Source organism: Pongo pygmaeus, chromosome 19, assembly GCF_028885625.2.
Source record: "Pongo pygmaeus isolate AG05252 chromosome 19, NHGRI_mPonPyg2-v2.0_pri, whole genome shotgun sequence".
NCBI lineage: Eukaryota > Metazoa > Chordata > Mammalia > Primates > Hominidae > Pongo > Pongo pygmaeus.
The window spans coordinates 81,383,734-81,402,014 of record NC_072392.2 but is presented as its reverse complement, the minus strand read 5'-3'; the positions used below and the strand labels follow the sequence as shown (position 1 = coordinate 81,402,014).

At 34.6% G+C, this 18,281-nt stretch overlaps 1 protein-coding gene across 6 annotated transcripts in view; it reads right to left on the bottom strand.

The window, feature by feature from the left end:
- Positions 1-18,281, bottom strand: part of TANC2 (tetratricopeptide repeat, ankyrin repeat and coiled-coil containing 2) — a 487,927-nt gene that overhangs the window by 284,915 nt on the left and 184,731 nt on the right. For 3 of the 6 annotated variants that reach the window (XM_054458934.2, XM_063657088.1, XM_063657090.1), the window contains exon 5: positions 417-527. The exons of the other annotated variants lie outside the window; for them this stretch is intronic. In XM_054458934.2, the coding sequence (XP_054314909.1) occupies positions 417-527 (111 nt within the window). The remainder of the gene's footprint in view (positions 1-416; positions 528-18,281) is intronic. 6 annotated transcript variants of the gene reach the window in all.

Genomic DNA, 18,281 nt, shown 5'->3' with positions numbered 1-18,281 from the left:
TTAGGCGTAAAGGTTGTATGCAAAAGTGTTGCATAGAACACTTTTGTGTCTAGTGTTGAATGAATATTCTTATTCACATCTTCAACATTCCTGTTTGCACATGGCCACAGCAAAATTTCTTCAAGTATCTCAAATCACAAAAGTAACCCTACTTACCTAAAACTACTTATCTACCAAAATTATTTTAATTCTTTTGAAAATTACCTTGGAAATTATTTTCAATACTTACTCTCATTATTGTATCAAAGTAAAAACAGGGCATTCAGTAAAAACTATGTTCTATTAAGAAGAACAGGCAATCAGTTGCAAAAGAGGTAACATGTTTTTATGAGTAGTATACATGCAAAATACTGCTCTGCTGGATGGCAGATCCAGTCCTCCCTCTTTCAAAGCAGACACTTTGCATGCATGCTTACCAGGGCAGTATGCATCCACGTCCAGTTTCTGAGCTGAAGTGAGGGTTGGTGAGCCAAGCTCGGATTCTGGAATTCGTGGGCTCTCAACAAACTTTGCCTTCCTCAGAGGGGCTAAGAACAAAGAGAGAGAGAGAGCAAGAGACAGAGAGAGCAGGTGAGAAAGAAAGAGAAAGGAAGGGAGAGAAACAGGGAAAGAGAAGGAAAAAGGGAAAGAGAGAAACATAGAGGGGTCATGAGTAAGGGGAACAGCAGGCAACAGATGGAAGCACTTAAATGAACGACACACTCTGTCAGACTCAGATCAGGTTACCCTATTTTTTGAGCCAGAAAAAAAAAAAACTAACTGCATTCTTCATAGAGGAGATGGGTCTTGTTAAAAGTCACTGAAAACTGGAAAAGCTAAAATCTAATATTCAAAACTATTAGTACAAATTGTGATTGTCTGTTACCTTTAGTTATTTCTCTCTCTTTATAAAGCAAAGAGCTTTCTTACTTTGGCTTCTTTTGCCATTAAATACAGATGTTAACTAAGGAAAGCACAGGACTATGTTTTAAGGTTTTGTTTATAATAATTGTAATCAAAAGGTTTTTGTTATCCAGAAATAACTACTCTAATACTTGGTCACGATAAACACCAGAAGTAGGATTAAATATAAGCCATCAGGCCTAATCTACGTAGCTTAACAAGAAAATCAATTACCTTACTTCTCAGCTATTAATATAAAAAGTCAAAACTGCTGGTGGACTAAAATAGTAACTAGGCCATGCTAGTTTGACACTAGAAGCTGAAGACATGTGATTTAGTTACCAATTTAATTATGAGGCCTATGGAATATTAGTATCTCATGCCATGGGATCCATTCATTCTTGTAAGGAATAAAGTATAACTCATTAATTGAAAGTTTTACTTACTGAAAGTATGTATACATTTTATTTACTAATTTTTAGGAGGAAAAATTCAGGAATGCTATTGATACACATTCGAATAATCAGTTATTGTAAAAGTTAAAATATGAGGATTGCTTAGGTGCTTTCAAACTGAGTTCTATTAAATAAACTATAATAGGGTGACAGTGCTTAGCACAGTACTGGCACAAAAGTATTAGTTGAATCTGAAATTGTTTGTATTATATATTAGTGTCATAATCATAGGTGGCCAAGACATGTGTCTAAGATCACATTACTTTTCTCAAAAGTTTCTGCATGTTCTTCAAAGTCCTCACTGACCCACAAGGATTCTACGTTATTCCTAAAAGACTCTGTAAAAAGTAATATACAACTCTGTTATCACAATGATCAGAAATCTCCTTTTCTTTGAAGGATAAAATCAAGTATTAAAAGTATATAGAAACTATTTTCAAAATGTGTCAATACTCAAAACCAACAGACAACTAAGTCACACTTTAGACCTTAGGGTATGTACATTTTCAGCGTATGTTAAAAAATTATAATAAAGCCTGTTACTGTCTCCATGGCAACAAAGGCCTAACATTAAGAGTCCTAACAGTATGGTTCTGTCAAAAGCAAGCTTTGGAATAGCAGAACTCTCACCTTTGCTATGAGTGTGAGACTTGAGCCTGTTTTTAAAAATCATTATTACAAATAAAGACCTCAAGTGATTTATATGTATATATGCAGGATACTAATAGCCAATATTAGAATCTCTTTCATTATAATTTCACCAACAGATTTAAAAATAATGAAACAGTTTATTTATTCAATACTGCTTAGTATAGGAAAAATGATTATATAGTAATTTAATCCTTAAAGCTCTTAAGTCCTTTACTAGAATTTTATTAAAGCATTGTCATGGCATCAGAGTAACTGTTTTACCTGCTGAGTTCTGACAAAGACAGCACAGGTCCCTGCTCAAGGGACTCTATATATCTTAAAATCTTAAAAACATTTTTTTAATAATGAAATTTAGGGCTAGTAGACAGACCAGAAACTTAAGGTAGAAATGTAAGAAAAAAAGTGAAGGATGGCAGGAGAACTTAAGGGAGGTATGAGGAGTGTACAAGAATTATGAGATGAAGTCAAGGGAAAAGATCAGGGTTCTAGAGATCATACAGAAAAAAGGAAATAGCTGAAGACTGTGAAGACAGTATGGACTATATGGTGTTAATCAGAAGTTAAATAGATCTGGCAGAGGAAAAAAAATAAAACCTCTTACTAAAATACACAATTCTCCAGCAAAGAGAGTTATTTTAGATCTATGAAGCTCAATGTATATCAACTTCTTTATTTTCCCTTCTCAGGAAATTCCAACTGAGGTTATCTTTATAGCTCACAGGAGACATTTAATTCTTTCTTCTATCTACTCTTCACCTCTTCCCTCATCCATGGGTACTGTGCATGTCTAATAATAAAGTTAAACTATTTTATAAGGTAGATGATAATAGTGTTCTCATCCAAGTCACAGAAAACTAGTGTCATTTGTAAGTCAAACACAGGAGGGACAATCACAGATATGATAAGTTAAACAATAGTCATAATATTGCTTGGTGGAGAACATAAAAGGGCAAGTTGGAAGATGGGGCATAATATTTTACCTGGAAGCCTGGAATTTTAATATGCTTCATTGTAAAAAATGGTACATAAGATGATTCATGTAAGTAAGAGAATTCCACATTAAAAGGCTTTCTCTGATAGTTAAAAGAAGAAAGAAAGCGGTTGAGTTGAGATGGGTAGGAACAATCTAAAGCCCAAACTTGGCATTTTATTGTGATGTAAGAGATAACAGAAACTACTGCACAAATAAGTGATTGGAACTGACACTGGGAACATCGATTCTTATGCCCTCAACAACTTGAGTTACAGAATCTGGCAGAGGTTGGGCAGATGAATGCATATCAGCTTAGAGGTTAAGTAGAGTGATCTGAAAAATCTAGGTCTTGATTCTAACATATATTAATAGTAAGAAATTGGGCAAGTTATTTAGCCTTACCAAGCCTCAGTTTCCTCATAAAGTCACAGTATTGTTATGAAGCTTAACTAATTCCAAACATGTATAAGTATTTAAGCACAGTGCTTGGATACAGAGATATAGCTCACTTATTAAGTTTATTAATACATGGAGTAGTGAGGGCTATGGCTACAGAAAACAAAGAAAGCAGTTTCAGACATACTATAGAGACAGCATAACATGGCAGCACATTAGTGAGGAATTTGAGAGTGCAGGAATTAAGGGTAAGGGCTCTGAAACCAGAATGCTTACATTAGAGTCCTATTTCATTCATTTTTTTTTTCTAGCTCTAAGAACCTTTCTGTGTTTGTTTTCTTTCATCAGTTATTTTGGGCTAATAACATCAAAGACAATTCGTGAGGATTATATTAATTCAAATAAAATCCTCAAAACAGTACCTAGCCCAGAATAAATGTTCTAAAAACATCAGCTGTTATGATTGTTTTTGCTGTTGTCATCACAGATTCAGCATGATTTGGAAGTCTGAACTGTGCATATATGTTGAGGCATGGGGGTAGTAAAACAAAGATGTCTAAGGGGATGAGAACAGTGATATCATCAATTATTTTTTAATTAAGAAGGGACTCATGTTGAAGAAAATACAGTATGTTATGCCTTAGTAGAGTATCCAAATCAAAATGGTCTAAGTTAGACAACAATAAATATGTGGTACAGAATGGAAGTTAAACAGTATTCTTTAGACCATGGGTTCACAAAATGTGGTGCCTGGACCAGCAGTATAGTATCACCTGGGAATTTGTCATAAATGCAAATGATCAGGCCTCACCCCAGATAAGCTGGGTCAGACACTCTGGAAGGTGGGGGCCCAGCAATCTATATTCAGCAAGCCCTGCAGGTGATCGTATGGCAAACTGAAGTTTGTGAACACTGGATTAGAGAATCTACAAACACCACATGCAAACTGCTCATTAAGAAAATTTTCTTAAGAAAAAAGCTGTAATGAAATACAAATCAAGGCCTCATCTGTGAGAGTATCAACATGTGTGGTAAAGTTAGAATTTCTTTTCTTTTTTTTTTTTTTTGTGAGACAGGGTCTGGCTCTGTCGCCCAGGTTAGAGTGCAGTGGTGTGATCTCAGGTCACTGCAACCTGCAACCTCCTCCTCTCAGGCTCAAGTGATTCTCCCACCTCAGCCTTCCGAGTAGCTGGGACCACAGTCATGTGCCACCATGCTTGGGTAATTTTCGTTATTTATTTATTTATTTTTTTGTAGAGACAGAGTTTTGCCATGTTGCCCAGGCTGGTCTGGAACTCCTTGGGCTCAAAAGATTTGCCTGCCTCAGGCTCCCAAAGTGCTGGGATTACAGGCATGAGCCACCCACGCCCGGCTATTAGAATTTCTTTTCGGTCATTCTTTTACCAATTTAACTCTTGTGTTGTTGTTGTTGTTGCTGTTTTTTAAAGAGTCCTAAGTTATAAAGTATTAACCATGTGGGGTCTATTTTGAAGAAATAACAATACTATCTATACTCACTAATTCTTCCCATGATCACTTGGGAGGCAGGTGGTTGAGGGAGGATAAGAGCAATCAGATTCATCACACAGGAATGCTAATGGTGAAAAGAGAAAATCTACCTATCAAGGTTCCTCTGTATGCTGGAATGCTGTAGATAATGTTGAAGTATATCTAGTCCAAAGAAATATAAGGGCATTAAAATAATAATTTCAAATAATTACTGAGGTATTTGTCTTTAGTAAATGTTTCATAGCCGAAGGGATTTTTTAGGAGGAAACTGGCAGAAGACTCAGATAAGAATATACTGAGAGAACAGTATGGAGGCAGACCAAATGAAAGCGAAGATCAAGAAAATGAAAAATGAAAGATAAATATAAAGATAGGCATAACAATAAAAGTACTAAGAAAGTATATTCACAAAGTTGGATTTGAGATTATAAAGTGTATTTAGTAAAGTTAACCTGAAGATAACTTAATAAACATTAATTGTCCAATGTGGTAGGAAAATAAAAATTTTTATGTAAGCAAGAAAAAGAAATACAAGGCATCCAAAGTAGAAAGAAATAAAATTATCTGTTTGCAGAGGACAACTTAAATGCAGAAAACCCTAAAGACTCCAGAAAAATACCTGCTGGAACTAATAAACAAATTCTGTAAAGTTGCAGGATACATAATCAACTCACAAAAATTAGTTGTATTTCTATATACTAACAATTAACAATCTGAGAAAAAAAACCTAAGGAGATAGTTCAATTTAAAATAGCAACAACAAAAAAATAAAATATGTAGACATAAACTTAACCAAGGAAGCAAAAGACTTGTGCACCAAAAACTATAAAACATTGCTGAAAGAAATTAAAGAAGGTACAGATAAATGAAAAGGCATCCATTCTTCATGGACTGGGGGACAATATTAAGATGGTACACCACCCAAGTGATCTATAGATTCAATGCAATCCCTATCAAAATCCCAACGACTTTCAATGACTTTTTTTTTCTTCCAGAAATAGAAACATCCATCTTAAAATTCATGTGAAATCTCAAGGGAACCTAGTCAAAACAATCTTGAAAAAAATAATAAACTTGGATTTCTCACACTTTCTGATTTCAAAACTTACTACAAAGCTATAGTAGTCTAAACAGCATGGTACTGGCATAAACACAGACATATAAACCAATGGAATAGAAAAGGTTGGCCAGAAATAAACCGTATCATCAATAATTTTCGACAAGGGTACTAATACCATTTAGTGGGAAAAGGACAGTCTTTTCAACAAATGGTTTTGAGGAAACTGAATATGCAAAAGAGTGAGGTTAGATCCTTATCTTACGTCATATAAAAAATTAACTCAAAATGGATCAAAGACCTAAAAATAAGAGCTAAAATTGTAAAACTCTTTGAAGCAACATAGAAAGAAAAGATTTGAACTACAGAATTGTAAAGAAGTAGAGAGAAACATTGAGAAATTTATCTGGAAAGAGAAAACTGTATTTTAAAAAGTTTTAACAAAGCTTTCATATGCAGAATCTCACAACATTTTAGTTCCTAAACATTTACTAGAAAATAAACCTTTGAATATCATGAATTTTCTGCAGTGGGAGTGGGAAAGAAGGGCAGAAGGAGAGATAGTGTTTGTGTCATTCTTTGTTTCCTTCTTATTAACCCTGGATCTCGGTTAGGTTTAAAATCTGGAAATAGGTGGGAAGGGCATCCTCCTACCCTATCTAATGTGCTGATTAACTGTTTCTCATGATTGTGCTTCAATGGTGACATAAGCAACATCTTGAAAAAAGCGGAAAAGCAAGGAGATTTTCCCTTTTAATTATTCATTTCCTGCAAAATGGTGGGGGAGTCAAAAACAATAAATAAAAATAACATATATAACAAACCTGCACGTTGTGCACATGTACCCTAAAACTTAAAGTATAATAATAATAAATAAATAAATAAAATAAAGCACAAAAAAAAAACAGAGAGAAGGAAAAATCAATAGAATCTGACATTTTGGCACAGGGTAGATAAAAGTGAAAAATGGTGAAGAGGAAAAAAATGATAATTCATATTTCCTGTTTTCTGAGAAAGCAACTATCTAAAGAAAAGAAAAAAACAAAAAATAAAAATACAACGCAGAAAAAGAAAATCAAAATTTGATATGATAATCTTTATCAAATAAAGGCTAGTCTATTGTAGAAACAATTTCTGACTCATCATAATGCAAATAAAACTATACTTCTCTGAAACTAATTACAAAATTAATACATAGCTGCAAAGTATCTTTCTAGTTATTTCTTCTATATAAGTATAAAAAATGAAGTACATGTTTTATAAACCTCTCATCTCCCTCTATCTTCCTCAAATACTACATGTTATGCCCTTTAGTTCCCTACTCAATTTACTCCAAATTTCAAATAAAAACTGTTGTGTGTAGTTTTACATCCAATTTATACTGAAGTGTCAAATAATTGGAACACATTTATTTAAATGTGAATGTATATTATTGTAGCTAGAGATACAGTATACATATACATTCCTGAAAACAGACTATTAGATATCCGATTTCTCTGTGATTTATACAAATATAAAGGAAATATAACATGTATGCAGTGTGGCAAAGTAAAGATGATTTTGTTTATTTACCAATACAAATATCAATTAGTATGTGGCCACTAGTTATCTACTATGGACTCTCATATGAACCTTTCCTATCTCTATTTATCACAGTGAACAACTTTAGAAATGAAAAAACGATTCATTTTATCTAAGCAAAAAGGCAACATTACATAGTTTTACCATTTTTAAGATTAACACGGCAATTATATCCATTTAAAAAATATTGAAATCTACCTAGTCAGCAACAACTCATAGCATATGGTATCAATATAAACAGGGGCCCCACTAGAATATATACCATAAAGAATACAGAAGCTGTCTAAGTGTGGAGAAAATATTCTGACTTTGAGTCTATTGAAAATTTAGCATTTGAATATTAAATTCTAGATTTTTTCTTTCTTTTTTTTAAAGACAGGGTCTCACTATGTTGTTCAGGCTGGTTTCAAACTCCTGGACTCAGGCAATCCTCCTGCCTCAGCCTCCCAAAGTGCTAGGATTACAGGTGAGAGCCCCGGTACCCAGCAAAATGTGAATATTAAATTCTTTTAAAGAAAGTACTTATCACCTAAAGACTTTTATATTAACTTCCTAATAATGAAAATAAAACAAAAACTCTAAAGTAACCAAAGCCAAATAACTGAAATGTCATCATTTAAAATCTATAAATAATTCAATAAGGGATGAAATAACTATATACTAATAGTGACACAGCAAATTGCTACAAAGAAATAGCAAAAATAATGGAATTTGAGAAGGTATACTGGCATATTTATCTGCAGGTAACAATTTCAAAACATGTATTATCACAAATATATTAATAGAGTTTTCTACTGATTAAAATAAAGAGGTTGTGATATCAGAGCCAAATGCTTTTCTGTATTTAGTAATTTCTTGTTCAGAAGTTATAGCTGTGAAATATAAATTGATAATTTTATACACAGGCAAATATTGCTAAAAGCTCTAGATTATGACATTCCTATTTAATTTTTCATCTTTATCTCCTTCTTTAAACATTTTATAAAAAATGTGACATAACAAAGGCCCCACTCTACTAGAAATGTTACTATGTAATAAATATTAAAAGAGGCATCATGATACCTTTTTAAGGATTAGTATAATCATCTGAGAGTATTGGGATACTTCACAAACATGAAAACTCAGATTTGTTAAAAATGCAAATTTGGTGCTACATGAAATTTTCACATACAAATAATGATAGTTTAAATGAAAATTATTTTGTTAGAAACCTGCAATAACTATTTGTAAATCAATTCCATAAAACATATGAGTTCTTCCCTTCAATTCAATGAATGCTACTGTGTTCCTACCATGTGCACAGAGCAGTAAGAAATGCTTCAGGGGATTCAAACATAATTAAGACAGTGTCCAGCCTAAAGGAACTTAATGAGGGGGTAAGACAGAAGAACAGCTATGATACAAACAGGAGAAAGCCAAGTGCCATGAAAATGGGACAAAACATAGGCTACACAATTTAAAGAGAAAAATGTATTGCAGATGCCTCCCAACTCATCAGAGTTTAATAGACGTTAATTTTCTATTAAAAAATTGGAATTATAAGGTGATTTTAAGAAACTGGTTTCAGAAGACCTATTAATTTCACTAATTTATCTTCTTTTAAAGTTTCATGAAGAATTTTATGGTTACAACAGTTGAAAAGTAACTGGAGAAAAACATGCTCACAGCTTATGTCTTTAAAAATCTGGAAAAGAACAAATTAAACCCCAAATCAGGCAGAAAAATAAAACCATAAAGATTAAAGCAGAACTCAATGAAATAGCCAATAAACTTATTTGCTTTTCAGAGGAAAATGATGAAACTAGAATTTAATTCTTTGAAAAGATAAACAAAATCGAAAAAACTTACTCTAGACTGACAAAGAGAAACAGCAAAGACACGAACTATCAAATTAGGAATAAAAATGGGGCCATCACTATTGACTCTGCAGAAACGTAAAGGACTATAAGGGCATATTAATAACAACTTTAAGCCAACAAATTTGATAACTTAGATGAAATGGGCAAATTCACAGAAAGACACAAATGATCAAAACTCATTCATTAAGACATGGAAAAATCTGAATAGATTTATAACAAGTAAATAAACTGAATTAGTAATTAAACATCTTACCACAAAAAAGCCCAGTCTCAGTTGTCAACACTGGTGAATCCTATCAACTACCTTAAGAAGAAATAATAGCACTCCTTTACAAACTCTACCAGAAAATTAAGAAAGAAGTTGGGACAGGAGCAAGTGACTTAGAAAATCAAGTTACTTCAGATATATGTGGCTAGACTTTATACCAACAGTGTATAAGAAATCTGTAGCGATGTCTGGCTTATGAATTTAGTTTGTTCTAACTTAGTTCAATCAATTAAAATAAATATCATCACACTTTGCCTTGTTTTAAAAATTGATACCATTTTAGTATTTATCAAGTAAAAAAGTTTAAAAACTTTTTCCAACATTACATCTATAGACGGTAGTTTTCTTATAGAGCTTTATACAAACTTTTAATTTTGTTCTGATCTTATCTGGCACTCAAATAAGAATTAAATGTAACAATTTTTTTTAAATGAGTATTTCAATGGAAGAGAAAACATCCCTAAATTTTGTTTTAGAAAGACCGATGAAATGGGATCATTCTGTTGGGTCCTATAGATGGCCTATTTATTTTAGTTAGTGATGCAAAACTTCTTGCTAGAGCCCAATTCTAATGTGAGGTACACAGCTCTAAAAACAATTACCTCACTTTCAAAAAAAGCTATGTAACAACAAATAAAATAACATCATTTGTGTAACAGTTTATTTTATACTTTTTTTTTTTCTTGAGACAGGGTCTCGCTCTGTCACCCAGGCTGAAGTGCAGTGGCACAATCTAGGCTCACTGCAACCTCACCTTCTGGGTTCATGCAATTCTCCTGCCTCAGCCTCTGGAGTAGCTGGGATTACAGCTGTGCACCACCATGCCTGGCTAATTTTTCTTTTTTTCTTTTTTTTTAGTAGAAACGGGGTTTTGGCATGTTGGCCAGGCTGGTCTTGAACTCCTGACCTCAAGTGATCTGCACACACTGGCCTCCCAAAGTGCTGGGATTACAGGCATGAGCCACCACGCCCAGCCTATTTTATACTTTTACTTAAATTTTTACCTAAGCTCATTTGACCTTTGTAATTTTTCTATGTAAAATACATGGATCCTGTTTTGCAGATGGGAAAACAGAATCACAAGATCTCTTGTCCAAGATTACAGTAATTAAGTGGTGGATTACAGATTCATATCCTGATATTTTGATTTCAAATATTGTATTACTTCATTTATAATACTCTTCCTGGGTGAGCATGGTGGCTTGCACCTGTAATCCCAGCACTTTGGGAGGCCAAGGTAGGTGAATCACTTGAGGTCAGGAGTTCAAGACCAGCCTGCCAACATGGCGAAACCCCATCTCTACTAAAAATACAAAAATTAGCCAGGTGTAGTGGTGGTGCGCGCCTGTAGTCCCAGCTACTCAGGAGGCTGCAGCAGGAGAATTCCTAGAACCTGGGAAGCAGAGGATGCAATGAGCCAAGATGGTGCCTCTACACTCAGCCTGGGCAACAAAGCAAGACTCTGTCTCGAAAACAAAACAAAAAACTGTTCCTCAAGGTATGGGACTGATTTTAGGATGTAAAAGATGATTTAAAATCATCCATAAAAATGGCAGTAAATAGGATTACTGCCTATTTACTGCCCACTATCGGTGGGCATTACTAGTGCCCACCGATATCCTAGTCTCCATTCCTGTCTAGGCAGAGGCGTGACTACAATTACCAGCTGTTGTGCGGTTTAGAAGACTAGTTTGGGCCAATGAAATAAAAGCAGAAGTGACATAGTCCCTGCATGATTCTACAGTATGTCTCTTCCTCTGACAGAAAAATCATGATGAAAGTCTCATGTTGAGATAGTGAAACTACAAGATTGAAGCAGCAATAAAGGACAGCTGCCCTGGAGAGTTGCCAGCATTTGCTGGGTGAATTAGAAACCGACATTTGTTGTATGAATTTGCTGCCATTTTAAAGATGGTTTGTTATGGCAATATAGTTTAGCCTATTCTGACTAATGAAATCGCTACAAAGTTACTCTTTTCAATTATCTGTCTATCCTTCTGAATATGTCAAGAAGAAAATTTTAATGTGCGGCTAGTATCAGCTAATCCTCCTTTTTAACAAAGAGAGTTGAGCTTCAGAATCATTTGAAGGTTTAAGTAGCCAGATTAATGTTCTAGTTAATCTTCTAGTTAGGTTCATGATATTGATTTTCTAGTTTGACTAGTAGTATAGTTTCTTTAAAAGTAAATTACTTAAACAAAAGCATGAAATTCCAAGAAAATATTAGGTTAAACAAAAAGTAGTTATAATCAGGTGGGGCAAAAATCATGAAAATCCTATACCAAATGAATGAAATTAAGAAACAGTGCAGGTACCAACATGTATTTCTTTCTTTCTTGAGATAGGGTCTTGCTCTGTCAACTTGGCTGAAGTGCAGTAGTGTGATCACAGCTCGATGAAGCCTTCACCTCCTGGGATCAAGTGATCCTCCTACCTCTGCCTCCTGAGTAGCTGGCATTACAGGAGCATGCCACCACGCCTAGCTAATTTTTAAAAATGTTTTGTAGAGACAGGGTCTCACTATGTTGCCCAGGCTGATCTCAAACTCCTTGCTTCAAGCAATACTCCTCAGCCTCCCAAAGTGCTGGGATTATAGGCATGAACCACCACGCCCAGTGGCCAAACTCTATTTCATCATACACAGTCTCGCTCTGTTACCCAGGCTAGAATGCAGTGGTGCGATTTCGGCTCACTGTAACCTCCACCTCTCAGGATCAAACAAGTAGCTGGGACTACAGGCCTGTGCCACCACATCCAACTAATTTTTTTGTATTTTTAGTAGAGATGAGATTTTGTCATGTTGGCCAGGATGGTCTGGAATTCCTGAGCTCAAGCAACCGCCCACTTCTGCCTCCCAAAGTGCTGGGAATACAGGAGTGAGCCACTGCACCCGGCCAAACTCTATTTCAATAGAGCAACTTGACTTAATTCTCCATTTTCTGTCTAGTTTGTGTTGAGTTGTGAGCAAAACATTTAGGCAAGTGCATTTAAGTTGGTGTTCAGTATGAAGGACAGAAGTGACGTTACAGTCATGACTGGAATATTGGTTAGGTAATAAGAGAATTGGGAGATAACGAGTATAAACAGAGAAAATAGTAAGTTAAAAAAAAAGACTTCTCATATGAACAGACTTATAATTATTTGAACAATCTAGTCATCTGATGAGATAATCAGAGCAGTCTCCTCTTAAAAAATTTTTGCCATCTTTTCAGAAGGGCCAATCCAGTTCTCTATACTTTTAATAGCCTTCAATTCCACGGATGGCATAGTCAGAGGTCAAAAGTGAAGAAAGAGGAAGCACAGACTGAACCTGTGTGGTACACACGTGTAATCTGTGAAGAATCTACGTCCATGGTTACAATGCAGCTTCGTAACTTAGACAAGTGTGGTATGTCAATATAGAAAAGCTGTAGTTACTGTATTAAAGTGAGAGTGAATCATGAGGTCATTCTTGAAAGCTTTAGAGTGGGTTCTCACTCAAAGTTTCTAAATTGTGTTACCACACTTTGAAATAAGTGAAGGATTTTATCATGACCAAATCTGGCACGGAAAGAAAAATCTTTTAAAAATATGTCTCTGATCATTAAGAAAGAGAAAGGAAAAGATAGGTAAGATGATGAAGAGACATATTTCATTTCAGAGGATAGAAGAAGAATACAGATTGATAAGGAGGGATAGGATATGCAAGTATACAGCCTAAAGCAGCCCTTCCAACAACCGTCCAAGCAGAACAAGAGCTATTAGCACTAATACAAAAGAAAGCAATGTTTTCATCTTAATGAACTGCTTGAGAAAGACTGAAGTTTCTCAAGCTCAATTTCAGCCTATGTATTTATAAAAATTATGGTCCTCTCACATAGATATATCACTACAGTTACAGTACAGTTATGTTTTCTCCTTGTATTAGTCAGGGTAGGCCAAGAGCTGAAACAAACAACTTTATCTCAGTAGCCCAATACAATAGATTTCTCATTCAATATGCGTATTCAGTAGGAAGCTTCTTTCTATAATGTAGTTCCAACAGTATCTTACAGCCCCAGAGTTCTTTGTTGGATTTTCTGCATCCAGAGATGCAGGGGGTGGGAGGGGGAAGGGGAGAATTGCACATGTAAAGTTTCTGAACTTTGCGAAACGTCTGGAACTGGAACACATTGTTTCCAATCATACCTCCTTCAAGCTCAGTCATATGACACACTTAAGTGCAAGGAAAGCTGGAATATGCAGTTATATGCAGTTTACCTATATGCCCAGGAAAAATGGAGAACAGGTTTTATAAAAACATAGTATTCTTTGCCATACTCTATATAATACCTTGGACACTCATAAAAATGAGATGCAGAGCTAATAAAGTAGCAGATGCTGTATTAAATTTAGCCCTCTCTCTTTCAAATGGGCTGAATATACATCATGAGGACCTAAGATCGACCTGTTTGTTTATTTATTTCCAAACTTTTTCATCAAATATAATGCTTTATATTACAATGCCTAGAATAGTATCTGGCATATGATAGCTGGTTAATCATTATTTGTTAATTGAATAGTATAGAGAATCAAAGCAAAGACAGACATTACAAATAAGAGTTTTACTATACAAAGTGAGTCTTAAAAAGCACTCATGGATAAAACAAATCTTTGTCACCTGAGAAACACAGAGAGACTTTCATCAAACACATAGATTATATAAACTATCTTCATTATAATTACTACAATCATTTAATTTCTAGCTTTAATGACTGGATTCTTTTCTATAAAAGATATCCAACAAAATACACTGAGAACAAAGAAGAATTACAAGGGAAACACATTTGAAAAGAAAAGACACTTTAGCTGTGTATTGGCTCTTCCACATTGAGGGATATTTGAAGGATAAGGATACAACACAAAAGAAATCAAAATCCTCTTTATTCCTAACTTTTAACAGTCAGGCCAAGTAGCTGCTTCCTGGTCCTCCAAAGCAGGTAAGTCAATTGTGGATCAGTTTGTCCTTTTGAACTTGTTTTTAAGCTCTATTTAGGCAGGTATGGAGTCATTTTTTACTCTGAGGCTAGTTTAGCCTTACTACTAATGTGTGTTCTTACTTGGATCTCTACTGAATGCTCCCGGTTTTTAACAAGATCTTTCCGGTCAGAATGAAAAAAAATAAAAAATAAAAATCTCCCATTCCTGTTGGGACTCTAGGAATTGTTCCGTTCTTTCTCTAGCCTCGTGGAGTCTCATTGCACATCTCTGCAACTCAGTATTAAAGATGCAAAAGGACCCTTCTGCAGAGCTCTGCAGTTGTCTCGGATTAGCTCTGTCCTCCAGTACTCTGTAACTTCTGGTTGCCCTTGCCGCCTCAATCTCTGATCTCAATTCAGCAAGACTGTCATTCTCTGCTAGAGTTCTCCACAGTCAGAATACCTCGTGTCAGAAAGCCAGGATTCATCTAGTTCTTGTCACCCTCAACCCATGCCCTTTCTCTCAGGGATCACATTACCATGCTGTCAATTATCCAATGTCTGAAAACAGTTGTTTCCGGTGGGAAGGCAAGTCCGTTACTGGTAAATTCATCATAGTGGGAAGAAGCCTCTCACTGTTATTTTAATTTGCATTTTCTATATGTTTATTATTCAGACTGTGGCTGACAAAAGGTAGAGCCTTTGTCTGTTTTATATACTGCTATATCCTTAGTACTGCCTATAATAGTGCCAGGCACAGAGCAAGTACTATTACTTGTTGAATGAACTAACTAGTTTACATTTGTGTAGATATTTATAGAGGTATAAGTGATCTGTTCATGTCCTTCATCTATTAAGATGATTCATCTATTAAGATTCTTAAGGCCTAAGAAAACTGGTGATTCCAAGCTGTATCCAAGGTAACTCAGAATAAGTATGTTCCTCCTACATAAGTTCTATTTTCACGCAATTATGTTGTGCCACATAAAAGGATATACCAGACACATTGATATACAGATAGAACATAGAAGCAATAAATATGGAGACAACATACTGATCCAAAGAAATAGTTACTCAAAAAATGACCACAATAACTTAGGATATTCCTACAGACATTACTTCAATGGGATTTTGAATAACTTAAAGAAATTCTCATTTCAAGAAGAAATTGAGATTTAAATCTTCATTTATCTGTAAATCTTTATCTTATAAGGAAATAGGCAAATTACTATGGCCTGCAACTGTTGTAAATGACATCTCTTTACAGCAGTGAATAGCAAAACTCAGTGTATGAGATAAAATAAGGCAGTGTAAATTTCAATTACCTATTTTATTATTTTTGCATATACAAATCAATAATCTGAGCTCAGAAAAGCCTTTTAAATGTGCTAACCTGAAACACAATACTCAAATGCCAATAAGTTTAACATTATTAAGTTTCATTTCCATATATCTAAAGAGCACTAGGTTTTTGACAATATAAAAAGGAGTTCCAAATTTCAAAGTTTGTATATATTGGCTAATACGTGATTACTGGTTTACTGATACGAGCAATTCTATTTGTCAGACCAACTTCTGAGTTTTAAAGTAACTATGATAAATAACTCCATTAAAATTTAAGATATTATATAAACATGGTTCATCATAGGAAAAATAAAACATATAAGAGAAAATAGTGTAAGTAAAATTTACCAGAAATCTTATCTCTGTTAAAATTTTGTAATATATGGCCTTCCTATTTTTAAATTTTATATAAGATATTACCGTCAACAAAAAAAAAGCTAAAAGTGATTGATGACTTCTCTTTCAAATGTATGGCTTTTGAAAGGAATATTGAGAACCTAAAAGTGGAAGGAAATTCACTGATCAACATTTTATGAGTTGCATCACTATTATTAAGATGAATATTAGCACTGTCTTTCTTTGTTGAGTAACTCTCACCTTCTCAATAAATATCACAAAATAGATTTTACATATTTAACTTACATATTTACAAATGCAATCTATGCAACAGTACATAACAGATAGTGATATAACTGTAAGGTATGACGCAAGATGTACTTGTTTTTGTGGGTTTTCTTGCTTTTTATTTTTAGCTAGGGTCTCACTCTGTCGCCCAGGCTGATGCAGTGGCACAAGCACGGCTCACTGCAGTCTTGACCTCCTGGGCTCAAGCAATCCTCCCATCTCAGCCTCCCAAGTAGCTGGGACCACAGGTGCATGCTACCACACCCAGCTAATGTTTAAATTTTTTGTAGAGATGGATCTCACTATGTTGCCCAGGCTGGTCTCGAACTCCTGGCCTCAAGCAATCCTCCTGCCTCGGCCTCCCAAACTGCTAGGTGTGGACCACAGTAACAGGCTAGATGTTCTTGTAAGTGTTGTCAAAATTGTTAGTATGCCCCCTAAATTGGAAGAAAAAAAATCTTTTCCAGCATCTTTCAAGATAGAAATATTACATATGTATTATCTTCTCTTATTTATGTGTAGTATGATAAAAGAAATTACAGGATAAAGTAAAAACAGAAACTGAATGGAGGGACTTTTAAGCAAGACTTGCTACATAGCGTATCATGTAGTCTTCAACGAATTGTTTAACTTTTCCAAGCTTGGATTCCTTGTCTTTAAAATGTGAGCCATAATCTGAGTTGTTCTGATAATTAAATTTATAGGGTAAAATATAGATAAGACTAAAAAAGAATTAGTATTTATTTTTCTTTGGAAATAGCTGAAGTATAATGCATTACTCAAGGCCACAGACCAAGTTAACCCCGGAACAGAAACTAAAATATGGATCCTGGATTCATGATTTAGTGATAGTGTACACAACAGATACTCTGTATACATCTTTAAGCTAAGTGGCCTATGTAATTATTATAATAATATGCCACTCACCTCTCAAGGTTAAAGATTTAAATGAACATATTTCTGTAAAATTAGCATAGTGCCTTGCATATATAACGTGCTCAATGCTAGGTGTTATTAGTATATAATGACCATGGTGGTGGGGGTGGTGCTATGACAGGCAATAGGAACATGGAGACATACCAACGAAATTATAAGAAGTTGGTCAGAATGTTTGGCATCTAGAGTGGATGAAAAATTACAAGAAGTAATTTACTCATGCTTCTTACCTCAGTTATGTCTGTCCCTTTCCCCACCTCTCCCCACAAGAAGGATAACTGCTATTTAATAGATGAAAGTTACTCCCTTGAGTGGAATACATATTATAACAGGATACTATTACAAGTGCTCTTGTATGTTTGACAGGGAAAAGTACAATATGTTGGATAAGAGGTGTTTATGTGAATGCTAGAAACCAGTTCCTTTTTGAATATTTTACCAACTATGATTTAAAATCATGCTAAGTTATATAATATTGGATTTATGATTCTGGTTTTATAAATTTGCAGTATAAATTCTACCCAATCTATGTGTAGGAATCATCAAACTCTACTAGATTATAAACTCTTTTAAGGCAGGGGCTTTAGGAAAATCATCTCAGATTAGTGTTTTGAGAATAATACACAATGCGCTCACGCTGCTGTTTTCCATTTTGCATTAGCTGTCAATAATGGCTGAAAATATGCTGACTAGGTAGAATTACATAAATTCCTTGAAAACATAGTTTTACATATAATAAAGAACTGAGGGAGAAATAGACTTGGATTGGAAGCAAGTATATAACAGTGAGCCACCATTTACTGACAATT